The sequence below is a fragment of the Passer domesticus genome, chromosome 2 (genome assembly GCF_036417665.1).
Source record: "Passer domesticus isolate bPasDom1 chromosome 2, bPasDom1.hap1, whole genome shotgun sequence".
Classification (NCBI taxonomy): Eukaryota; Metazoa; Chordata; class Aves; order Passeriformes; family Passeridae; genus Passer; species Passer domesticus.
The window spans coordinates 1,932,665-1,958,547 of NC_087475.1; the positions used below are offsets into that span (position 1 = coordinate 1,932,665).

General features: G+C 46.9%; 1 protein-coding gene across 2 annotated transcripts in view; it reads right to left on the reverse strand.

Annotated features, from left to right (window-relative positions):
• Positions 1-13,715: 13,715 nt before the first annotated feature.
• RUNX1 (RUNX family transcription factor 1) overlaps positions 13,716-25,883 on the reverse strand; it is an 86,426-nt gene continuing 74,258 nt past the window's right edge. For both annotated transcript variants that reach the window (XM_064405585.1, XM_064405580.1), the window contains 2 exons: positions 23,192-23,353; positions 13,716-19,508 (listed from right to left, as the gene is read on the reverse strand). In XM_064405585.1, the coding sequence (XP_064261655.1) occupies positions 19,015-19,508; positions 23,192-23,353 (656 nt within the window). In that variant the 3' untranslated portion in view covers positions 13,716-19,014. The remainder of the gene's footprint in view (positions 19,509-23,191; positions 23,354-25,883) is intronic.

Genomic DNA, 25,883 nt, shown 5'->3' on the forward strand with positions numbered 1-25,883 from the left:
CTCTCACCTGGGACAATCCCAGTTCCCTCCTGTCTTCCCCCTGGGACATGTGGCAGTGCACATCTTGTCCCCATGCTGAGAGCTCTTGCTCCCTCTCACCTTCCCTCTGGGATAGCTCTTGGCCATTGTCCCACTGGGAATCCTCTGGGACACTCCCACCTCTCTGCAGGGACAGCTCCTGGCATCTTTTGTCTCCTCCCCATCCCAACTCCTGCTGCCCACTCCCATTTATTTCCCATTGGGATATCTCTTGGCTCCTCACACATTCTTCCCACTGGCACACCTCCTGCTACATCTCCCTCTCCTCTCCCCACTGCTACAGCTCCCGCACTGTGACACTTTCTTTCTCTTCCTAGGGCTCTTGGTGTGTCCCACCTCTGGACTGGGAAACTTCCTAAACTCTCACAAGTACCTGGTGTTGGTACAGCTCTTGGCTGCTCCTGGCTGTCTGCTGGGACGTTTCTTCAACTCTCACTTCCTCTCTCTGGGACATGTCTTCCGTATCTTGCCACTGGGAAAGCTCACAATCCATCTTGTCAAAGGGCCTCTCCTCCTCCTCAGTCTGTGACAGTGGCAGGACTGACCTGACACTGCCCCGACCACTGCCCGCTGTGGACCTCCAGCCAGCTGGCCAATGGGCTGGGGACTGGGAGTTGGAGTTGCCTTTGTTGTCGTTGCTATCGTTGTCTGTCGCTGTCGGCCTCTATCTCTCTGGGCGTCCAGCACAGACAGAGCCAGGGAGCTGCTTCCTGCACAGAGAGCAGCTCTCCTGGCACTGGGCACAACAGGGCTCTGCGCCCCTTAGACACCCTCAGCCAGCCTGGGGCTCCCTGATGTCACAGGGGTCTCTGGCCAGCATCACGTCCCACATCACAAAGGGCCCTGACACCGTCTGCCTGTGTCACAAGGGGCCACTCCCGGCAGCCCACCATTGTTATGAATAAAAAGTTATCTATTTTTTTTAATGTTGCAGTGTAAAAAAAAAAGTTAGACAAGGTGTGTTAAGTTAGCTTCATTGTTAAGAGTTCTTCTTCAATTACCTGTTAATGGTTGGTGATTAACCATTGTCCCCATGATGCTTGCCAGGGAGGGACACTGGGACTCTGCAGGCACCAGGAGAATGGGAGTGGCATCAGAGCTAGTATGCAGATGACAAATGCATTGCACTAAATTTTGCAGTTTTCCAGGAAAACCCCTATAAATTACGAGCCAACATAGAACTAAGTGACCTAGGTGATGTCTGAGAATGGGAGCGTAGTCCAGTGCCTGCTTGGATCCTTTTTGCTTCTCAGCCTAACCTGAAAAGATGTTGACTAGAAAGAGGAGCCGAGGTGTTGGATGGAAAAGGCGGAATCTCCTAATTTCTGGTGAGGACGGAATCCCCAGCTCTGCCTGCAGACCAGCGGACAAAGCTGCATCACCCTCCTTCTCCGTGCCACTCCTGGGAGCAATGGCGGCGTGGGCGCGACCCGTCGATTTCTCCACACCTGAGCTGATTCTTTTTAATAAAGGCATGAAAAAGGAGAAAGATCTCCTTTCCATTTATTTCCGTAACATTGAAGTATTACTGAGTAGTATCAAGGAAAAATCAGAATCAGTGTGGTGGAAGTGGAGGACTCACACGCTGCAGACCTGTGTGAACAAAGACACAAAAGCACCTCTCCTTTCTGGGGCTGCATTGCAGCACACAAGGAGTAAAATCAGAGTTTCTCCTATTCTCACAGTGAAAATGCCTCTTGTGGAAACTCTTGCTGCAACCAACTTAGTGACCATGAAACAATATTGGATTCCAGAAACTCGGAGTTGAGCACCCTTTCTTCTTGTCCATGTTTTCATTGTACATTCTTATTCCTATCACTCTTGTTCTTCAACATGTTTTTAAAAAAATTTATTACTTTTCAACTGTGCATTCTTATTCATCTTCATCATCTTAGTAGTATTTTTGTTCTTCATGGTGTTTGTCATCTGTGTCACCTTCCTAGCGTTTTAGTTCTTCATCCTTGTCTCCCCGTTCCTGTTTGCAGTCCCTGGCTCCGTTCGCTGCTGGCAGCCCCGTGGGAGCCGCAGCCCTGCAGGCAGGGAGGCTCTGGGAGCACTGGGGGCTGTGGCTGCCGTGTCTGTGCCGCTGCTCCGGCCGTGGCCTCAGGCAGGGACAGCAGAACAGCCCCACAGCGCCCGCCTGATTTCAGCCGAACAGGTCACATTTTTTCTTCCTGCGTGCGAACCCAGGGACTGGCAATGTCCAGGTCCCTGTCCCCATGGAAGCAGATGAGGACAAAGGGCTCTCCCAGTGGGAAGCAGATGAGGACACAGCCCTGACGAGGGGCACAGGACAGTTTTCCAGGGAACTGTGCCAAAGGGAGGCAAACAGCACCCAGGGAGCTGCTGCCTCTCTGGAGGGAGCAGCTCCCTGGATGGCTCTGCAGCAGAGGATGGCAGGGTGTCGGGGTCGGCTGTCACTTGTCTCTGCCCTGACATGGGAAAAGGTGGTTCTGGGCAGGCCAAGCTTTGAAGAATGAGTCTGGACTCTTTGAGTTTTCAATCTTTGGTTGTGTTTATTATTTCTTATCTACAAAGCTTTTCTGTCTGCCCAGCCGAGGTCTGATCAGCAAGGCAGCCAAAAGCACACTCTCCCGCCCACGGGGCGGTTGTGTCTTTTATAGCAAAAACTACCTATAATATATTTAACTTCTATTTCCAATTCTTTTCACCCTCGTTGGCAAGTGCACCTTCACCATGAACCAATCCACACGTGCCAACATCATCCTGAACATGGATGCCAAGGAGAAGAAAGAAGAAGGACAGGGCACGCCCAAATCCCTCCATCTTGGGACTCCTGACCCCCATGTACAGGATTCCAAACCCCCCTGTACAAGGTTCAAAACCCCCCTGTACAGTGCATTAAAATCTATGTTTCACCCTGTGAATATCATCCCTTCACCATTCAAACTTGAAGATCTCTCATCTCCTCATACACAGATGACACATCCTTAGAAGGGTCAAAGTCAAGCCATCAGACACTTTTGGCAACATTCCAGAACTTCCGAGCCCCCCAAGGGTTGTCTCGGTAGCTCTGGACACCCGGAGTGATGTGCTGAGTTCCCACACCAGGGATGGATGAAGAGATGGACAAGGGAAGGGGGACCCCAAGTCCTCTGCTGCCCAAAGCCAAGTGATGAGCCTGCAGAAGAGGCCAAGAGTGAGGGATGAGGCAGGAAGGAGAGGCCAGTGGAGGAGCCAGAATCTTTGCTCTGCCAAGGGAGCCATCTCTGTCCCAGGCTACTCCATCTCCTGGTCCTGTTCCTGCTCACAAATGCTCATCAAGCTGCCACCAGAGCACCTTGAGCAGCCAAAGGCAGGGCCACCCTGACCCACAGGCTGTCAGGGCATGTTCTGACTCTGGCAGTGTTTGGGTTTTTTTTGTTTGTTTGTTTGTACTATTGCATTCGTATTTTTAATTTTCCTAGTAAAGAACTGTTATTCCTATTACCATATCTTTGCCTGAGATCCTCTTAATTTCAAAACTATAATAATTTGGAGGGAGGGGGTTTACATTTTCCGTTTCAAGGAAGGTTCCTGCCTTCCTTAGCAGACACCTGTCTTTTCAAACCAAGACAAAGGTGAAGAAGGTGAAGAAAATTATGAAAAAGAAGAAAACAATGATGACAAAGAAGACAATGATGAAGATGGAGAAGACAAAGAATATAAGAAAAAAGTTGATGATGAAGATGAAAAAGATGATGAAAAAGACAAAGACAAAGAAGAGGCAGAAGAAGAGGAAGGGAGAGAATTTAAAAGTACGTAGAAGAAGAATAGTAATGAGAGTAAGAATTTTAAAAATACACAGTAGATGGAAAAGAACAAGGAATAGGAATAAGATTAAGAAGAGGACTAAGAATTTTAAAATAAAGAAGAGTGATAATAATAACTTGTGCTTAAAAATGCACAGAAGAAGAAAATTAGTAAGAATAAGAATATGAATTTTAAAATACACAGAAGAAGAAAAGATGAAGAAGAGTAGTAAGGAGAAGGACAATAAGAATAAGAAGAATACTTACAAATACTTACAATAATAAGAAAAAGAAGAATACTTACACTCACTTGAAAAAGACCTGCTCCAATGGGAGAGGGACAAAGAGCTGTGCCAAGGGAGAGATGACCTTAAGAAACAGGAATCCCAACAGGAAAATGAAAGTGACTTGTCCCAAGGGGGGAAATGGCAGTGACCAGGAGCTGCCCGAGGTGGAAGATGACAGTGAGCTCCTCCCAGGGGACAGCATAAGTGACCATGAGCTGTCCCAAGTGGAAGAGGCCATCGGGCTCTTCCCAGGGGAAAACGTCAGTGGCCGGGAGCTGTCCCTAGCAGAAGATGACAAAGAGCTCTCCTGAGGGGATAAGTCGGGTTACAAGGAGCTGTCCCCGCATGAAGACACCCACAAAGAAGAGATGTGCCAAGGGGACAGTGACAGTGACAATGAGCTGTCTCAAGGGGATGATGGCAGCGACAATAAGCTTTCCTCAGAATATGGCACACAAGACAAAGAGCTGTCATTGGGAGAAGACTGTAATGTAGAAGACATAACCCCATGGGAAAACATCAGGACAAAAATCTTTCCCACAGCCAGAGGAGAAAGTTTCACTCTGCATGGAGAGTGATACACCTTTGAAAGGGCAGCCTGAGAATAAATCATAAATCCAAACCTGTTGTTTGCCAGCCCAACTGAGAGAGAGGGAAATATCAGGGAGGTGAGTGGCTAGCAGGTTTGGGGGAATTCTCCACCAGTTGGGTTGTTTAGCCTGGAGGAGGCTCAGGTGACACCTCATTGATTTGCCAACTCCCTGACAGTGAGGGGGATTGAGCTCTGCTGCCATTTCCCAGGGGAAGGGAGGAGAGGAAATGGCCTCAAGTTGTTCCACGGGAGATCCAGATTGGAGCTCTGAAAAAAATTTGCTTTTCCAGAGTGGTCAGGCCTTGGGCTGAGCTGCCCAGGGAGGTTTGGAGTCACTGTCTGTGGGAATGTTCAGGAGGAGTCTGGATGTTGCCCCTGGGAAAGCATTTCGGGTGGTGCTGGAGATGCTCCAGTGCTACAGGATGACCTTGAAGGTGTTATAGATACATATTGGATTTTTGCAAACATTAAAGTGGATTTTATATGTGTAATGTCAAAGTAACTTTGTTATAAAGATATGGGTTTTATGTCTGTTGTTAACGAAGCTTAGTGAAATAGCTGATGTAAGTGTGCTTGTGTTAAAATGCCTGCTTGGATGGGGCAACACCCAGTGAACACAGGATGAGGAGACCTGTACAGATCTGCTGCTATCAGCACTCACACTCTGAAGGCAGAGTGGGCCAGGGCCCAGAAACTGGAGGTGATGATAAAAAAGGACTAAAACCACACCCAAGGAATGTGCACGCTTTAAAAAGGTGGACCCAAGAGGAAGATAAGCTAAACAATTCCTGGAACATGTAAACTGGTTTGGGGGAAAGTTTACTGTGCATAAGAGTCTATGAATATGCAAAGGGCTGATGTAATGAAAAGGTATTTAAGGGGTATCCCTGAAGATAATGGGGTGCTCTTGGCTGAGTAATAACCTTTGCTCTGTGGTCCTTGTCTCCTGTTGTCCTTTATTAAACTTTTTACATTTTCAGAGGAGAGTGAACGCATTTTTCACAAAGGTCTCTTCCAACCCTGCTAATTCAGTGATTCTGTGACCGCTGCGGCACCCAAACACCAGGCTGGGTTTGACAGAGCTCTTTCCCTGCACTCAAACCCAGACTGGGTTTGACAGAGCTCTTTCCCTGCACTCAAACCCAGACTGGGTTTGACATAGCTGTTCCCAAGGACTCAAACCCAGGCTGGGTTTGACAGAGCTGTTTCCAAGGACTCAAACCCAGGCTGGGATTGACAGAGCTGTTCCCATAGCTCTCAAACCCAGGCTGGGTTTGACAGAGCTGTTTCCATAGCTCTCAAACCCAGGCTGGGTTTGACAGAGCTGTTTCCAAGGACTCAAACCCAGGCTGGGATTGACGGAGCTGTTTCCAAGGACTCAAACCCAGGCTGGGTTTGACAGAGCTGTTTCCCTGCTCTCAAACCCAGGCTGGGTTTGACAGAGCTGTTTCCAAGGACTCAAACCCAGGCTGGGTTTGCCGGAGCTGTTTCCAAGGACTCAAACCCAGGCTGGGTTTGACAGAGCTGTTTCCAAGGACTCAAACCCAGGCTGGGTTTGCCGGAGCTGTTTCCAAGGACTCAAACCCAGGCTGGGTTTGACAGAGCTGTTTCCAGCTGGGTGCACAGAGCGATGGAGGCTGAGGCAGCATTGCCTGGAGTCGGGCTCCATCTGCCGGGGATTTCAGCGAGCCACAGCGGCCACGGCACGCCGGGAGCCTCTTCCCTGCCGCCCTGCCCTGTCCCCTCCTGCCTGCGCTCCCAGGGGATGCTCCCACCTCGGGCCCACAGGGCAGAGCAGAACTGGCCAGGACTGTACAGGCAGGACTGGGCAGGCCGGGCTCTGAGCTGCCTCATCCCTCCCCTGGCACAGCCTGGCAGAGCCAAAGTGAATCTCAGCCCTGCTGAGCCTGGGGGGTTCTGTTTCTGTGCTGCAGGGCTGCACAGGTGGAACGTGGAGAGTTAGAGAATATCCCGAGTTAGAAGGATCCCGAGAATTCCCTGAGTTAGGCACCCACCAGGATCATCCAGTGCCACCCCTGCTCTGCCCAGCCCCCCCAACCCCACCCTGGGCACCCCTGGCAGCGCTGGCCAAAGGCTCCTGGAGCTCTGGCAGCCTCGGGGCCGTGCCCATTCCCTGGGCAGCCTGGGCAGTGCCAGCACCCTCTGGGGGAAGAACCTTTCCCTAAAATCCAACCTAACCATGCCCTGGCCCAGCCCCAGGCACTCCCTGGGTTCTGTCAGGTCACAGGGAGAAGAGATTCTGATCTCTGATCTCTGCTGTCCCTTGGCAGGGCTGTAGACCCCAATGAATCCCCTCCCAGTCTCCTTTTCTCCAGGACAAGCCGAGATCCTTCAGCCACTCCTCGTGTGGCCCCTCCAGACCCTTCACATCTCTGTATCCCTGCTCTGGACACTCTCTGAGAGCATTAATGTCCTTTTCACATTGTGCTGCCCAAAGCTGCTCCCAGGACTCGAGGTGATGCCACCCCAGCCCAGAGCAGAGCTGTGACCTTTGCAGCCCCAGAGCTTGTTCAGCTTAGAAGGACCCACTCCCATCCTCTGACCCAAATTGTCTCAGCAATGCCATCTGTAGAGTTTGTGTTTAACACTTCCAGAGGGTGTGGAAACAGCCAAGAGGGGTTTCGCCCCAGGGCCTATGTCCATGATAGTTGTGGCCTCTGACTGTTTACCCCATTAAATCTCTCTCCTCTGTGACAGGGAAAAATGATTTCTTCTTCCATTCACCCCAGCTCAGCCATTCTCCAGGAAGACCTGAGTCAGATGTTTGGTACCTAAACCAAATACCTGAGGAAGGTGGGGAAGAGGGAGACAATTGCTGGAGGGAGACACACAGTTACTGAACCAGCCTAATGTAAACAAGATCTAAAGCAAGAGTTCAAAGTTATTAAAACTAGGGGAAAATGCCAAAGAAGGAAATTCTTCTCTGTTCAGTCACTCAGCTCTGGAGCCAATGAAACCTGCTTCACTATTCCTGAAAGATGATTTATGGACATGTTTTTCTAATGGAGACAACAATAACAACAACTTGTGATCCTTTTCATCCACGGAGCTCAAAGGGCTTCTCAAAGATCAGTGTCACTTGTGCAAGGAGGAAACTGAGGCACGGCGAGGGAGGGATTTTTCTCCAGCAGGTGGAGAAGGCAGGGATAAACCCTGAGTTAGGTGCAATCTGTGCTGAGATGCATCACTCAGCACACAGAAGTCACCCAGGGACAAGGAGAGTGTGAGTGGTGGCACCGATGAGAAAAGAGGCACCTGAGCAATTGAATTGAGAGAAATGCTGAGCAGCAGCTGGGAGAAAATGAGGTTCTCCTCCTCCTTGAGGTATTTGCCTTCAGCAGCAGCACAGAAGAGAACTTAATTCCTAGGATGGTTTAGCTCTAACATGTTTGTTTTATCAAGGATAGAAAAAACATTCAGGAGTTTTTGGTTTGGTTTGGTTTTTTCCCCCAGCTTTTCACAACTGGAGAAACCACAATCTGGGGAATAAACTGCAGCAGGAATAAACCTGGTGGTGTTGAGAAGCACTTTCAGTTGTCAGAGCTCCTCGGGAGCCATGCATGGGTCTCCTCTGCTCACAGGATGTGTACAATGTAAATCTGCCACTAAAGCTACAGTAAATTTTCTAGTAAATTTATTATTTGTAGTAAATTCCTGCTAAAATGATGGCTTCAAAAACACCTGTGTGGAAGAACTATTTTACAGGCTGGGTTACCTTTTCCTTATCTGGTGGCTCAATGTTTTCTTGTTTTGTTTATACATTATTAATCCTCATCAGAGCAAGCTCAGTTTGTGTTTCTTTTTTTCCTTATTATATTTTTTAAAAAATTATTATTATTTATGATAGATGCTGGACAGTTGTTAATCTAAGAAGTTCAGATTAATGTAAATGCAGGCACTATTGAATTAGAGTTGCTGTGGAGCTGTGTTGATGTGTTGTGTTCCTGTGTTTGAGGCACTTTTTGATGCTCCAGGAAACAATTCTGGTTCAGCAGGGAGTGGCTTCCCTCTCTCACTGTTGGCCTGGAGCACCCCAGCGCTAGATTTTTATATTTTTTTGGTCTCTTATTTTATCCTTTATTAAGCTTTACAAAAATTCTTTATCTTCTATCCGTTTTTCACACTTCCCTCAGGAAAATGAGATTTTTCCAAAGCCCTCGGCGCAGCGTTGCCCCCTCCCTGCTCTGCAAGCAGGCTGGGTTTGAAATCTGTGGATTAGATTTTCTCCTTAAATTGTTTTATCCTCCTGTCGAAAAAACCCAAACAATTCCCAGACAGTGACTCGTGCTGACTAATCCAGTCTGGGAGACTTCGAGGTGTCCCTGTAACCTAAAACCAGCAAACAAGCTTCCTAATTCAGTAGCTAGACATTCCACTGGGGACCTGGAGGTTCTGCACTTTTATTTTCCTTCTCCTCAGGGTTAAACACGCTTTTATCTGCGCCGTGCCTCCCTCCCCCAGCAGGCAGGAGTTGGGATGAGCTGGAATTCGGACATTCCTCTCCTGCCTACGCTTCAAAGTGCAGCTCCACAGGGCATCCCGGTGGCAGAGTTGTTGGGAGCAAAACCAGGGAGCGAAGGTGGGGCTCTGCCAGGAGAACGTGAGGTGCTCGTGGTGCCTTGGGAAGGCTGGCCCAGAGCAGGGCTGGGCAGAGATAAAGAATAAAGGAGGGATTTATTAAAAGGATCTCCTCCATGGCAGCACCAGAGCCCAGCCAGGGCTGCACCCAAGGTGAGCCCAAATGGTCCCAAAATGAACGAGCGCTCCCAGGGTCTCACTGTGATCAGCTCTGGTTTGTTGGATTAAGCTCTTTTCTGACCCAGAGATGGGGTAACTGAGAGGTGTTTGAAAAACTTTTATTCCGTTTTCAGTCTCATGAGAAGGGTGAGACAATACAGATGTTATAATTCACAATCAGAAGCCAATTATTTCCTAATTACAATACACTATAAGTGTTTCTTGGCCTATCAGCTTTAGCCACACCACGCTGTAAATGCCTTAAAGCCAATAATCTTCGTGTGTCCCACTACAATGCATCTTTCACAGTTCTGTTTCTCCAAAGTATCCAGTCTTATTTGCAAGGCCATCCTTTGAAACTTGTTTCTAGCTCCATTTCTCTCCCAACAATGTCTGTCCTATTCCAGGGCATTTCTGAATCAGCATTTCTTGTCTCAAGGTGTGCACACAGGTGCACACTGTGTGAGCCTTCTGTCAAACTTTTAAAATTCTCTACAAATTCACTCCCCACACGGTCCATGTGCACATTGCAGTTCAGTGTCCAATCCCAGCTGCAGCCCTTGCACTCCCATCCTGCTTGTTTTTCTCTCTCCAGCCCACGGGGTTTGTGCTCTGGGCTGAGATTTGGATCATTTGTCCTTGGTGCCCAGCTAGAGCAGGAATTGTTTTGTCTCCCTGCTCTGTGCAGAGAGTTCACCATCATCATATGAAGCTCAGACCCACACACTAAAGCAGCACAGAATTTGAAAAAATAGAAAAGCTCAAACCTGAGGCATCATGTAGAGTAATGATTGAGGTATTCCCAAATCATCCCACAGCCCTGGAAGAAACTCAGTGTGGCAAAAAGTTGTGGGGACAAGGAAAAATCCTATTTTTGGCCCTTTTACAGTGCTGGGCTGAGTCAGATTTTAGTCATGTCTGGAAGGCACAGGGCCATTACAGTGGCAGCAGTGACAGATTTCTGAGCTCTGGAGGTTGTGAACAAGCTCTGTCTGGGAGCAGATAATGCAGTTTATTGTCTGCTCTGTGACCACACACGCTGAGCCAGAGCAGCATTCCAGGAAAGGGATCTTGCTCCTGCCCCACGGATCCACGAGGGTCCTGTAGCCACTGGGAAGGGGAGAAGCTGTGTGTACCCAAGGGAACACACCTGGGTTATTGATCCAGAAAATTCCTGTGGGGCTGGACACACAGCTGGGTTATTGATCCAGAAAATCCCCGTGGGGTTGGACACACAGCTGGGTTATTGATCCAGAAAATCCCTGTGGGGCTGGACACACACCTCGGTTATTGATCCAGAAAATCCCTGTGGGGCTGGACACACAGCTGGGTTATTGATCCAGAAAATCCCTGTGGGGCTGGACACACACCTGGGCTATTTATCCAGAAAATCCCTGTGGGACTGGAGACACAGCTGGGTTATTGATCCAAGACACCTGTGTGGATTTGGACACACAGCTGGGTTATTGATCCAGAAAATCCCTGTGGGGTTGGACACACACCTGGGCTATTTATCCAGAAAATCCCTGTGGGGCTGGACACACGGCTGGGTTATTGATCCAAGACACCTGTGTGGGGTTGGACACACAGCTGGGTTATTTTTCCAGGATACCTGTGTGGATTTGGACACACAGCTGGGCTATTTTTCCAGGACACCTGTAGCTTGTCAAGTCTGGACAATGCCTCGAGGGCTGATGGCACTTAATGAGCCCTCACAGGCAGGCTGTGGGAGAGCTCTGGGGACAGCGGCCTCTGTAATTACAGCTCATTAAAAGCTGGGTGTGAAGTGCCACAAGAAGTCAACAACATTTTGCATTCACCCTTGGCAGCCCCTCCCCTCACCACCTGCGGCCTCCAGCCTTGGTCTTCATCACCTTTCATGCCCTTTCCTCCTCCTCCTCCTCACTCTTGAGCAGCTACACAGGGCAGGGAGGTTGAGCTGGACATTCCCAGTTGCCCAAACTGGTGTGGTGGGGTCACCTCTGTGTCCCTCTCTGCTTTCCAATTTTCCTGGGCAGGGAGGAAGGCAGAGGGGCAGGAGAGGGAGCTGCTCCTGCTCCCACCCCTCAGCCAGCATCGAGGAGGTGCCACTGCTCAGAGTGGCACAACCACGCTGGAAACTGGGGAATTTGGGGATGGGAGGGATTGACCTCAGTCCAGCTGCCTGGCAGGGAGGAGGACACGGCCGTTCCACAAGGACAGGAAGTGGGATCCATGGTTCTGTTTAGAGTGGGATCTATGCGTCTGCTCAAAGTGGGATCCATGGATCTGCTCAGAGTGGGATCCATAGATCTACTCAGAATGGGATCCATGGATCTGCTCAAAGTGGGATCCATGGATCTACTCAGAGTGGTATCCATGGATCTGCTCAGTGTGGGATCCATGGAGCTGCTCAGAGTGGGATTTGTGAATCTGCTCAGGGTGGGATACATGGATCTACTCAAAGTGGGATCCATGGGTCTGCTCAGAGTGGGATCTATGGGTCAGCTCAGAGTGGGATCCATGGGTCAGCTCAGAGTGGGATTCATGGATCTGCTCAAAAGGGGATCCATGGATCCGCTCAGAGTGAGATCCATGGATCTGCCTTCCCTTCCTCTCCACAACCAGAGCTCTGCTCCTCTGTCCTTTACAAAATCTTTAAATTCCAGCAGCCTGCTTGGATCAAAAGAGCAGAAAGCTCTTTTGAGCAGTTGTCAAAACCCAGCAGCAGATATTCCTGCTGAGATGCCCTTGGGTGTCATATTTTTGGGTTTGTTTTGACTATTGCTATTTGTGGCTTCTTTTCCTGCGTGTCAAAACCAGCGACAAAATAAACACGTGCTCTGCCTCACCATGCACCTCGAGGGAAAGGCTCTTGGGTTTCCTGGGGTCAGGGGAGGAATCTGCAGGGGAGTCTCTTCAGAAATACAAGTGCAGTATTTTAGGGTCGTGCTGGAAAGAAATGTGAGGGGCCACGCTGACCAGGAAAACCAAAAACCACATCAGAGATGGGGGTGCTGAAATTTCTACCTCTAAAGAGGCCCTTGGGATCCAGTCACTGTTTTCTCGTAGTGTTTTGGCCTTAATTTTAAATAGATAATGTGGATTATGGTTAGAGAGATGGGGGGTTACTCTGTGAGCTGGCAGAAGAAAAATGCACCTTTGATACTTTGCTTTGTAGCTGGTTTTTCACTTCACTGAGAGGAGCAGCTAAAAAACAGTCATTGTATATATAAAATATATATATAAATAATAAATAAAACCAGTCATTGTATATATAAATATATATATAAATTATATATTAAAATATATGTATAAATATATATAAATTATATATAAAAAGTATATATATATATTATATATAAAATATATAACAACTTGTCTGGAAAGGTGTCCCTGCCCATGTCCAGGGACTTGGAACTGGGTGATCTTTAAAGTCTCTTCCAACCCAAACCATTCTGGGATTCCCTGATTATTGTGAAGAAGGATATTACTGAAAACTTCTTAAATATAATGCAATATGTTGTGCAGGGCAAATATTAGAAGGTCTTTTGTCTATATCTACAGATGCCTGGATACAGAGTCTTTCAAAATGAACTTTCAATATATTTTGCTAATTTTGAAAGCTTGGTACACCTATAGTAATGTTTCATTTACCCTTTTGTTTAATTATTTATTTAAAGAGGAAAAAAGCACAAATCTTTTAAGTAACGTGACCTTAAAATCTGTTTTGGTGCTCCTCAAGGAAGGTTCAAACCATCAGCAGCAAAAAGGATCCAATCCAAGAAGGAAAAGATTAAGAAAAATGAGAGCTATAGATGAATCTGAAATGCTGAAATTTAATTGAGAACCAAGGATAAAATGCAATTATTGCACTTCTGTAGATGCAAAATCTCATTTCATGGAATCATGGAATGGTTTGGTTTGGGAAGGACCTCACTGCCCACCCAGTGTCACCCCTGCCATGGCAGGGACACCTTCACTGTCCCAGGCTGCTCCAGCCCCAGTGCCCAGCCTGGCCTTGGGCAGTGCCAAGGGTCCAGGGGAATCTCTGGGCAGCCTCACTGTAAAGTTTCCCTCTTGCTTTGGTGTCCTGTTGGATTTCAGACCTTTCACCAGCTTACTCCACAGCAGGGAAATACCATTTTGACAAAAAGGAAAGAAATAATTGAAAACCAAAAAGTATGGAAACCTATTTTTGATGTTGTGAGTGCCATACGCTCAGCACTCTCCTCCTTATGGCTCCTTTTTCCCTGAGATGTTTTTTTTTTTCCTCCCAGATAAAAGAATGCACCAGGCTCACGTGCATACTTGTCAAACATTTTATTTGTCATTCACACTAATTATGATATTGAATTTACAGAGGAAACTGTGGTACAAAGAAAGAAAGAATGAAAGAAAAGAAAGAAAAGGAAGAAAAGTGTTCATTAGAACTACTGCAGCAGTCCAGCTGCTCTGGGTAGTTGTAATGAATTCTCCTGTGGTGCTGGACACAGCCATCCCTGTGGACAGCAAGAATTTACCCCGGGGTGCTATCTAGAGATTACTGGAGTGGGGGGAAAATAAAACCTACTCTATTCTCTTTTCCTATCTGGTTCCAAAAATCAGCAGCCATCCCCTGCCCTCCCTCCCCAGGAAGAAAAATCCCTGGTAACCAACCTCCCAAAAAAATCCCCAACCTGATGGTTTCTCCTTCAGGAAAAGTTCAGCGTGAAAGGGAAAATGTTTTGTAAACATAGCCAGAAAATGCTGAACAAATTCCCTTTGGTGCCACTCTGGGGGCTGTGTCCCCCCTCAGCCTCCCCACCTCACACTGAAATTTTGGTTTTAAAAAGAGTTGGAATTGTCCAACCTGAAATACCACAAATAACCCACAGATTTTTTTTTTTTGCACGTTTGTTTCTCCCCTACCACAAAAAAGTGAAGGATGTTGGATAGAGACCATGCTATAACTGTTTACAAAAGTGAATAAAATGTAGTTCCTCTTGAAGCCTAAAAATAACTAATTTGGAAAAGAAATAAGTCTCACTACAGTATTTCAGCAAACACAAAGGTAAGTTCATTAAAAACACAGGGAAAAAAAAGTGAAAAATGCAGAGTAATTACAAGCACTAAATATTTTGGCTAGGAAGCTTTGGAAATCTATTTACAGACATAAATACAAGTAACTCTGGGGATGCAACCCTCGAAGGACAAGGAGAAAAACGCCCAGTGGTTGGGACTGACCCAGCGAGGTGAACAAAAACCCAGCGGGAAAATGGAACAAGGCAGGAAAACAAGGCAGAGTTTTGCTCCGAGGACAGAAAACGGATCCACTCCTCCCTGAATTTCAAACACACCCACGGAAAAGGGCACCCAGGAAGCAGCAGTGAATGTTTCAAGAGCGCAGGAAATTTGGGATATTTTGGCAAAGGCTGTTTGGAGGAGAGGATTTTTCTCCTTCCCAGCAGAGAATTTGTACAAATCAAACCCTTCCCAGCAGGGATGCTCTCTGTACCCTCTTCTCCCTGCATTACAGCTCCTCTGCAATGCCCTGGGAGTGAGCAGGAGCTCTTAAATGAATTTAAATGTTGTTGGAGAGGGAAATATTTGTCTTCAGAGCCAGTAAAATTTATGTTGAGATGTTTGACATGGACAAGGAGCTGTGTCTTGTGAAAGGAGCACCCAAGCTGAGAGTAAGGACAGCCAGGAGCTGAATTTTGGGAGGGTGAGGTACCTAAAGCACTCTGCTGACTGCAGCTCCAGAGCAGAAGCACAAGAATTCCATTTTCTGATTCCATTCAGCTCCCAGGATGTTAAAACTATATAAATATATATATATTATATCCATATAAAAATATATATTTATGCATTCTAATTTGGAGATGGGAATGGGGGAAATGTTTTATCCAAATGTCTTTTTTTTTCTGCCTGTTATGTGCTCTTGAAATATAAGAGGAAAGATGTGAGAGCATTTTTACATCCTTAGTGATGGCTACAAAACCAAATATTTGGGTAAAATGTGGTTTCTGATGAGTGAATACACTGAAACCCATAGTGATTAATTAAACAGATTAATTGGCAGGGATAATGAACTTGGCTTTTTCTTTCCTTTGCAGTGCTGGACATACCCAGAGAGGTTGGACTCCAAAATTTGGTTTCTGGCAATAAAAAAACAGGAAACACTGAGAAATTCCAAAAAAAGTGTCAACAAGGACACAGGGGAAAGTGGTGGTGACCAGTTCTGTATTTCCTCATCCTGTTCACACCAGGGAGAGCCAAATTCAACCTCACCTTTAGCATAAGTGGAGATAAAGGAGAGGCACAGACAGAAGAAATGTTTGATTTAGGGTCTGAGAGTTGCCAGCTCCCTGTTCCTGTGAATCCCTGGTTTTTAGCTTCCAGGGTGGATGGGTTTCAATTCTGGGGGCTGGAAGGGCTGAGGCAGAAAGGAGGTTGTGGTGTCCCACAGGCCTGGCAGTGTGGTGACCACATTGAGCTCGCCTTGGTGACCACAACAACCTCACTTCTGAAGTCATGGAATCATCAAATCATGGAATGGTTTGGGTTGGAAGGGACCTTAAACCCATCCAGTGCCACCCCTGCCATGGCAGGGACACCTTCCACTGTCCCAGGCTGCTCCAAGCCCCTTAGACCTTGGGCACTGCCAGAGATGGGGAATCCACAACTTCTCTGGGCACTCTGTGCAGGGCCTCACAAATTTCACAGGGATGAATTTATTCCAAATATCCCATCTAACCCTGCCCTCCTCCATCTTAATACCATCCCTCTCCTCCTATCACTCCCTGCTTTTGTTAAAATTCCCTCTCCAGGTCACCTGGCCCTTCCTGGCTCCTCCAAGCTCCTCTCTTCTCCCTCCCTGCTGTGTTTCCACTCCCAGCTCTGTGAACTTTGGTGGTCCAGTCACAAGGCAGATGTGAGAGCTGTAATCAATTACCATTTTAATTGAGAGCTGTAAAAAATTAGGGTTTGAATTGCACAGAATGTGCCGAATGGGTTCTGCAGCAGAGCTACTGCTCAGGGATGTGGGACTTTTTTTTTAGGGTACTGAAGAGGTGAGAGTCCAACTATGGAAATGCTACAACTGGGGGGGTCTCTGTATTTCTGTACTCAGCAGGGTCTCCAGACTTTCAGTATATATTTCTGATAGAATTTGGATGTTTTCTGTCTTTTTTTCAGAGCAAACTCTGGAAATATAAAGATATTTCATTAAATGAAAAGCACAAGGCCATGTGTTTTAACAGAAACATTCTGGGCTTTTGCTCAGATCTCTTGAAACACTCCGTATTTTCTACACAAAAATGACCTTATTGACAATGGAAATTCTTTGATTCTTTTCAATACCAAAGTGCTACTGCATCCAACTCAAACAAAGAAGCAAAATCATATATATATATAAAAAAAAGAGAAAACTTGAAAAACAAATGGTTTTAAATAAGTCCAGCTGTTTTGCTGCCTGCAGCCAAGGATCTTTTTAATTTGAATCCTTTTAACTTTTAAATTTTTTTTTAAAACATCAAACACTGATCTGAAGTCCTGCTTTCAAATACTCTCTGAGTTGACCTGCAATTGTTTCTCTGGTTTGAGAGGTACATTAAATAATAATCAGCTCATTTGGGACGCACACGTGTCAACATCAGCAGTTTGGAGTTCAGGAGTAGTACAAGAGCTGCATTCAGAGCAAACCCTCAATAAAATAGTGCCAAAAACGTTACAGTGACATCTGATATGTTTGTGCTGGGGCGACGGGCAGCGGTGACGGCTCCGAGCTCAACCTGCTCCTAGTAAAACCCTTGTAGATTTACTACAGGGCACAACACTGGCTACACCAACTTTAAATACCCCTCCTCTTCTCCCAGAAGAGGAGGAAGGGGTTGTGCAGGCCCTGGCTTTTCTGGAGCTTTCCAGGAAGGGATGTGTTTGCCAGCAGATTGGAACGCGGCTTTTGTGCCGCATGGAAATCCTGGGAGCAAATCTCACCCAGATTCCATCAGAGCCAGGACTTCCCCCTTGCCGTGGGAATCACAGAACCAGGGAATGGTTTAGGTTGGGAGGGATCTTAAAGCTCATTCACCAAAATTGCCATGGGCAGGGACACCTTCCACTGTCCCAGGGTGCTCCAACCTGGCCTTGGACACTTCCAGGGATCCAGGGGCAACCACAGCTTCTTTGGGAAGGGCCTCTCCACCCTGCCAGGGAACAATTCCTTCCCAGTTCCCATCCAGCCCTGCCCTCTGGCAGTGGGAGCCATTCCCTGTGTCCTGTCACTCCAGTGGGCGGGTATTTAATTAGTGAATATTGAATTTGCCTTCGGAAGTATCTACATCCTGATTCCTGATCCTGAGGGCCACCACTGGTGACAAAATAGGGGGAGGGAGAGATGACTCCACCACTTGGAAACGTACAGAAATTCCCAGGGATTTTGGCGCCTTCCAGCAGGAACTGGGCACCTCAATGCCTTTGAGGACCTAAGCTGAGTAAAATGAGAGCAAGATAATTGTAAACAATATTTTTAGGGAATTAAGAGGTCACTTTTGCCCATCGTTATTCCAGCCTTTTTCAACATGAAGAATTTGACTTTGGCTGCTACCAAAAAAAGGCAATTGCTGATATTTTTTTTAATATAGGCATATTTAAATAATAATAGTATCAACAAATAAGAAAAGTCTAAATATCAGGCATAAATATCAATTAACTCCTCAAAGAAATACAGTAGTTGAAAATGACCCAAGGCTGTAGCCGTTGTGTTAAAAAAAAAAGTCCAAGAGATAAAAAGTTAAATTAACTCATTGAAAAAGGGGCTGATTCTTTCAGTTGACAAAGCAAGAAAGAAGCAAGCATGATTAAAACAAAAAAAAGAGCAAAATATTTTTTTTTTTCTTTGCAACTTATAAGGTGCCAAGAGAAATAAAACAAATTAGATGCAAAGCAGGATGAGCTGCATCCTTAAAAAAACCCAACAAAACCAAAAAACACCAAAAAACCTAAACCCAAAACAAAACAAAAAAACCCCAGTAATAAAAAACTCCATATTCTTTGGAATATACAAACAAAACAAAGAAAAAGAAAGAATGAAGTCCAACATATAAAACCTCTCATTCACAGCATTGCTAAAACAGAAGCGTTCACAGTTTCCCTCTGGGAATCTTCCTATACTTCCTTACACTTAAGATGTCCCTAAGATGCAGTAAACTCGCTAAGATTTGGGTTTGTTTTTTTAAGGTTTTAAGTCTTAAAAATAGAAATTAACCAAAACTCTCTTTTAGGGCTGTGGAGACCTTCAAGCCCAGGCACGTTGGGAAGCCACAGGCCTGGAATCAGGCTGGATACCCTTCTACCCACCCTCGCTACCTCTGCCCCACCAACTGGGCCGTCCTCCTTCCCAGAAGCTCGTTCTCCTGCCGGGAATTCTTTGCCGGAGCGACGCGGCTCCACCAGGGCCTGGCGACGAGAGCCACCACCCCTGGCAGCGCTGACTTCCGAAGGGTTTGCTCCTGAAACTCGTGGATGAACGCGGCAGGGCCCGCAGGGAAGTTTCTGGCATCCCTCCGGGCGCCGGGAAATGGGAAGTCCATCAGTCCTGACCCTCGAGCTCCTTCCGACCTCCTCAGTACGGCCTCCACACGGCCTCCTCCAGCCTGGCCGTGCTGGCCATGTTGGTGGGCGAGTTGCTGTGGCTGCCTTCGGCCTCCACCACGTCGCTCTGGTTGGGCAGGTTGGGGTTGAGCAGCGTGGAGCCCGTGGAGGCGTTGGTGCAGGGCGGGTGGATGCGCGGCGGCGAGCGGTCCCCGCCCGAGATCATGGAGAACTGGTAGGAGCCGGCCGAGGTGCCGTAGTACAGGTGGTAGGAGGGGGAGCTGGTCTGGAAGGGGCTGCCCTGAGCCTGGGAGGAGCCAGGGTAGGGCGGCGGGAGGTACGTGTGGTACCTGGTGGCCGTGGACATGGCCGACATGCCGATGCCGATGGTGGAGCTGACGGGCGTGGGCGTGTAGGTGAAGGCGCCCGGGTAGTGCATGCGAGGGTCGGAGATGGACGGCAGCGCCGGGAAGGAACGGTCGATGCCCACCCGGGGGTCGCTGAACGCCGTCAGGTCCGAGGCTCCTGGGGGAAGGGAAGGGAAGGGAGGCAGAGGAATGTTACGGGATCCTCAGAATTCGTCAGGTCGGGAGGAATCTCTGAGGTCATCGAGGCCCAGCTGTGCCCCGTGCCCAGCTTGTTGCCCTGAGTGCCACGTCCAGGCCTTCCCTGGGCACCTGCAGGGATGGGCACTCCAAACTTCCCTGGACAGCCCCTGCCAAGGCCTGAGCACCCTTTCCATGGGCAAATTCCTGCCCTGGCCCAGCCTGAGGCCATTCCCTCTGCTCCTGTCCCTGTTCCCTGGGAAGGTCCTCCCTGAACATCTTTTTCTCCAGGCTGAGTTCCTTCACAGCTCCCTCAGCCCCTTCCCCAGCTCCTTACAGAATTCCTGGTGCTGGCAAAGCCATGCCAGCCCATGCAGTGCCAGCTGTGCCCCATGGGCACCTTGTCCCCAGCCCAGAGCACTCAGTGCCACCTGCAGGGGACACCTGCAGGGATGGGCACTGCCAAGCTCCCTGGGCAGCCCCTGCCAAGGCCTGAGCACCCTTTCCATGGGCAAATTCCTGCTGCTGGCCCAGCTGAGCCTCTCTGGCACAGCCCCTGTTGTCTCACTCTGAAATGTTCCTCAGGAGAGACAAATCCTGCTCTGCTTTGTCTGACATCCATGGAATTACGTCCTGTCCCATCCTCTCTTTCCCTGCCCGGATTAAACAAGAGGAGCAGATCCTCTTTAGGAAGGATCCTCATCATGACTCAGGTTAATGGAAGGTCTCATCCCCAGAGCTGCCAGCTCTTCCTGGTTAAGATAACAACAATAATTACGGGAAAAAAAAAAAAAAATCTTTCCAGAAGAAAGACAACTTCTCCTGGCAGCCAGGGCGTGGAGTCTGCAGCCGAGGAGCCGTGTGCTGAAGGAAATACTCCTGAGGAGGAGCAGAGGGAAAACAAAGATCTTGGCTCTCCCCAGATTCCAAGCTGGAGCAGACTGAGTCTGGGATTCTTGGAGCAGACACACTCCTGAGCCAAGCTCTGAAAGCTCATCAGGACACATCAGCCCACCTTAAGGAGCTCCTCTTAATTACTTAGGAGAGCTCTGAACTAAATTCCTTCAGAATTTACCATACTTTTTTTTCCTGGAAAATTAATGGGAACACATTTCATTCCCTTAAGCCCCATCATCTTTTAGGTTTAACATGGGAAAACACACGATGGAATGGAGCAGCAGGAGCTCTGGAGGAGGCAAGGTTAAGGTGGCATCTGCCAGATTTTAAATGTTACTTCCACACCTCATTCCTGAGAAACTTCCTAAAATTGCCTGGATACATTGTGAACCAGAGGAGGGTTCGTTCTGCCCTGGCAAAAAGCAGAGTAATGACATTTAATGTCAAGATGGTTCAAATATCCCACATTGTTGTTTTTTCCTTGGAGACACCAGGTCTTAAGTTGGGAGGGCCTAAAAATCCTCCTCAAATTTGCTCTTTGTTCTGCCAAAGAGAAATTTTTTTTCAAGTGTGGGTGACAGAAAAGGTTGTGATGCATTTTCCCAGGAATGCTGAATGACATTTAATGTAAGGAATTAGAACAGGAAAAGAAGGATGCTGATGTGGGAACTAAACCTTTCTAGGCTCCTTCACAAAGCATGGAGAAACTTTGCCAGCTCCAAGGAAAATCCCTGTGGCCATGGGCAGAAAAAACAGCTCTGTGTAAAACAACCTGGGGGTCCTGGTGGAAAACTAAAGGAAATTCTAATTTATTTCAATTTTTGATTTCTAATTATGTGTAAATAAAGAATGATAAATTTTTGAGACTTCTTTTAAAAAGAAGAAATGGCTTTTTCTGAAAAGTTCCCCGTGTTTTCAGTCCTCTCTACAATGCACTTACCACCCAGACCTAACAAATAATTTAGATTTTGGTGTGAGGCTTTCAAAGCAAGCTCGACATGACAACAACAGAGCAGGCTGGAGCACGTTCAAGTGCTTCCCTCTGATCTCAGAAGAAGCCCTGAGCCTTCAAACAAGAGCAAGATGTGGAGTTAAAGGAGGGATTTTTGCAAAAGCTGTATGCAAATTAGAATGATATGGCTCTCACTCCTTTATAGAAAATTCCTGCTGCTGCACACACAGATTGCTTCAAGATGTGCAGGTCAGGGATGGTTAAACTGGGTGGAATCGGGGTGGCTTTCACTCCCATTTTTCTGGTGGCTTCTAAAGCTCTGCAGGACGATTTGATGGACGTGGGAAACAAGAAAATCCAGCTCAACATCTAAAATGTCCAACCCCACCATCCTGCAGCCAATGCCCACCCAAAGCCTGCTGTGCTCTGCTCTGGATTTAGAGGGAGGGAAGGAAACAGAGCTGAAATATCTTGGAATGCCATCCATTCCTTGGCAATCTGAATTTTAATTGCTCCCTACACCTTCAAAGTGCTGCTTTTCCTAATTTTCCTTCTTTTTTGACAATGCTCTGTTGGGCTCCCAACCCCAGGAGCAACCTGGGGTAGTGAGAAGTGTCCCTGTCCCTGGCAGGGGTGGGAACGAGATGGGCTTTAAGGTTCCTCCCACCCCAAACCCCAAACCCCAAACCCCAGTTTGGGATTCAGGCTGGACACCAGAGGGAATTTCCTCTTGGAAAGGGTGATCAGGCCTTGGGAAGAGCTGCCCAGGGAGGGGGTGGGGGTGACCAGGGAAGGGCTGGAGGTGGCACTCAGTGCTCTGGGCTGGGGACAAGGTGGGCATGGGACACAGCTGGCACTCCATGACCTTTGAGATCCTTCCCAGCCCAGTCTGGGATTGGTTTGTCACAACACAGCTCATTCATTAAAACTCTCTGTTTCTCTGCTCTTCCCACAAATCCCCAAAACCTCAGAATGAGCTTTGCCCAGAGAGCCCATGAAGGGTTGGGGCAGCACCTGGGCCACCAGTTTGTCACCAGGGAAGGTCCCCTTGGTGTGAAGAACCCAGGGTTGGGAACAAGGCCACCAGTTTGTCACCAGGGAAGTGTCCCTTTGTCATGGAGAATCCAAAGGATGGGGACAGGGCCGCCAGTTTTCCACCAGGGAAGGTCCCCTTGGTGTGAAGAACCCAGGGTTGGGAACAAGGCCACCAGTTTGTCACCAGGGAAGGTCCCCTTGGCATGGACAGCCCAGGTTTGGGGATAAAGCCAACAAAGTTTGCCACTGGAGAACGTCCCTTTGTCATGGAAGGTGCAGGACTGGGTACAGCGCCACCAGTTCGCCAGCAGGGGAGTGTCCCTTTGTCATGGAGAATCCAAGGGTTGGGAAGAAGGCCACCAGTTTGTCACTGGGGAAGGTCCCCTTGGCATGGACAGCCCAGGGTTGGTGACAGAGCCACAAGTCTGCCACTGGAGAACGTCCCTTTGTCATGGAAGGTGCAGACATGGGGATAGGGCCACCAGTTTTCCACCAGGGAAGGTCCCTTTGTCATGGAGGACCCAGGGCTGGGACAGGGCCACCAGTTTGCTGCTGAGGAAGGTCCCGTAGGCTTAGGGGCAGTAGGGGTGGGGACAGGGCCACCAATTTGCCACCAGGGGAGCGTCCCTTTGGCACAGAGAGTCAGGGTTGGGGACAGGGCCACCAGTTTGCCACCAGGGAAGGTCCCCTTGGCTTAGGGGCAGCAGGGGTGGGGACAGGGGACAGTGTTCCCCGGGGCAGTGTCCCTTTGGCAGGCAGGCCCGGGGCGGTGTCCTTACCCGAGAGGCGGCTGGAGAGCTCGGCCGTGAGCGAGGTCATGCCGCCCGCCCGGCCAGGTGAGATGGGCGTGGCCGGGTGCACGGCGGGCGTGGCGATGGAGCCCAGGTACTGGTAGGACTGGTCGTAGGACCAGGGAGGAGAGGGCTGCACCTGCCGGGTGTCTGCAAGCACAAACACACCTATGGTTTCTTTCTATACCTTTATTTTATTTTATTTTATTTTATTTTATTTTATTTTATTTTATTTTATTTTATTTATTTTATTTTTTATTATTTTTAAAACTTAATTTAATTTAATTTTTATTTATTTGTTTTGTTTTATTTTATTAATTTTATTTTATTATTTTAAAAATTCTAATTTAATTTCATTTATTTTATTTTTATTATTTAAAACTTAATTTAATTTAATTTATTTATTTGATTTATTTTATTTTATTAATTTATTTTATTTTATTGTATTATTTTTAAAATTTTAATTTAATTTAATTTATTTTATTTTATTTTTTTATTATTGAAAAACTTAATTTAATTTAATTTTTTATTTGTTTTGTTCTATTTTATTAATTTATTTTATTATTTTAAAATTTTTAATTTCATTTCATTTTTATTTTATTTTATTTTATATTATTTTAAAACTTAATTTAATTTTTATTTTATTTGTTTTATTTTATTAATTTGTTTTATTATTTTTAAAATTTTAATTTAATTTCATTTTTGTTTTATTTTTTATTATTTTAAAACTTAATTTAATTTAATTTAATTTCATTTCATTTTATTTTATTAATTTATTTTATTTTATTATTTTTAAAATTTTAATTTAATTTAATTTTTATTTTATTTTATTTTTATTTCACTTGATTTTATTTCATTTCATTATTTTATTTAATTTCAATTTATTTAATTTTATTTTAATTTTCTTTTCCTTGCAAAGCTTTTTTGCTGTTTCCCATTAATACCAAGCAGGAAAAATTACACACAAAATTACACACAGAATCACTGGGTCGGAAGAGACCTTTAAGATTATCAAGTCCAATCCAGAGAAGAAGAGAGGGAAAACCAGATTAAAATTTCCAGGGGGAAAACTCCTCCTCAGTCTTTGGGGCTGTGTGTTCACAGCTGTTTTAGCCAAAAACTGTCATGCAGGGCATCAAGGAGACCTCAAATCCCACCCAGTGCCACCCCTGCCATGGCAGGGACAGCTCCCACTGTGCCAGGCTGCTCCAGCCCCAGTGTCCAGCCTGGCCTTGGGCACTGCCAGGGATCCAGGGGCAGCCCCAGCTGCTCTGGCAATTCCATCCCAGCCCTGCCCACCCTGCCAGGGAACAATTCCTCATTGCCAAGATCCCATCCAGCCCTGCCCTCTGGCACTGGGAGCCATTCCCTGTGTGCTGTCCCTCCATTCTCCTGTCACTGCAGTTCCTGGGGGATGCAGTCTCCACAAAACCACCAAGGGATTCTTCTCTGGCCACAGGACCCGTTGGGATGAGGTTTGGAACCAGATAAGCCCAAAAAGGAGTTGGTCCAAATCATTTGCCTCAACTCTTTCCTACTTGTTTCATTTTGAAATATCTCATTTTTTTTATAAATCAAAGGAATCAAAGAGTTTCTTCTCCCCTTTACCCATCCTGTTTTCCCCCCTATTTTTAGTAAAATCTTTTCTATTTTCTTCAGCTTTAAGAGCATCCTCCTGCAGCTCCTTTAAGACAATTGCCTTTGTTGAAAAAAAACAAATGCTGGATGATCTGCATGCAGATAAAACTGATACCAGCAAGGAAGGGAAATTTCCCAAGTCTGAGATGAGGACTTTGATCTCCCATCAGAAAGCCCATCTGGAAAATATTCTTTTGTTGTTCTTTAAGGAGATGAGTTTTACATTTTGTTTGTTCCATCTGTTTACAAGGCGGGATTTATACAAAACCCCCAGCTTCTCAAAAGCCACTGGTGAAGCTGCAGATTGAAGTTGGATTTTTCTGCTGAGTAACAAGTTCAAATTCAGATATTATTAATATTTAATTTTTTTTTCAGGCAGCCATCCTTCAAAATAAAATCAGTTGACCCATGTTGGTAAAAATGCAACATCCAACTGCATCAAATGGGCTTTAGGAGGAACAAAAAGAGCACAAAAGCTTTTGTGTTCTGAATTTCAGCATCACCTGGGTGTTAATTTATGTCAGAGTTTATTAAAGGGCACAGGGAGGGACAGGAGGGAATCCAGTCTCTGGGGGTGGCATTAAAATAAACACCCCAAAGTATCCCAAATAAAATAAGCGCCCCAAAGTTTCCCAAATAAAACAAACGCCCCAAATCATCCCAAATAAAATAAACACCCCAAATCATCCCAAATAAACTAAATGCCCCAAAGAGTGAGCCAGGACTGGGGTGACACTGCAGCTTTTGGTTCTGAAATGGGGTTCATTCAGTCACTGCTCCCGAATTTCAGCAGGAAATTTGTGGATTTCAGGACCTCTCCTGAGGGCTGGAATCCCAGGAGCAGAATTCCATTAGGGAATCCCAGCCAGGGCATGGAAAGTGCCTTGTCCAGTCCTGCCCAGGAGCCCTGGCTGTGCTCTGCCACAGGTCCCTCTGCCACCCCCTTTTTGAGGGCTCTGCTCAGCTGCATCCCAGAATCCCGGAATCCCAGAATCCTAGAATCCCAGAATGCCAGAATTCCAGAATCCTGGAATCTCAGAGT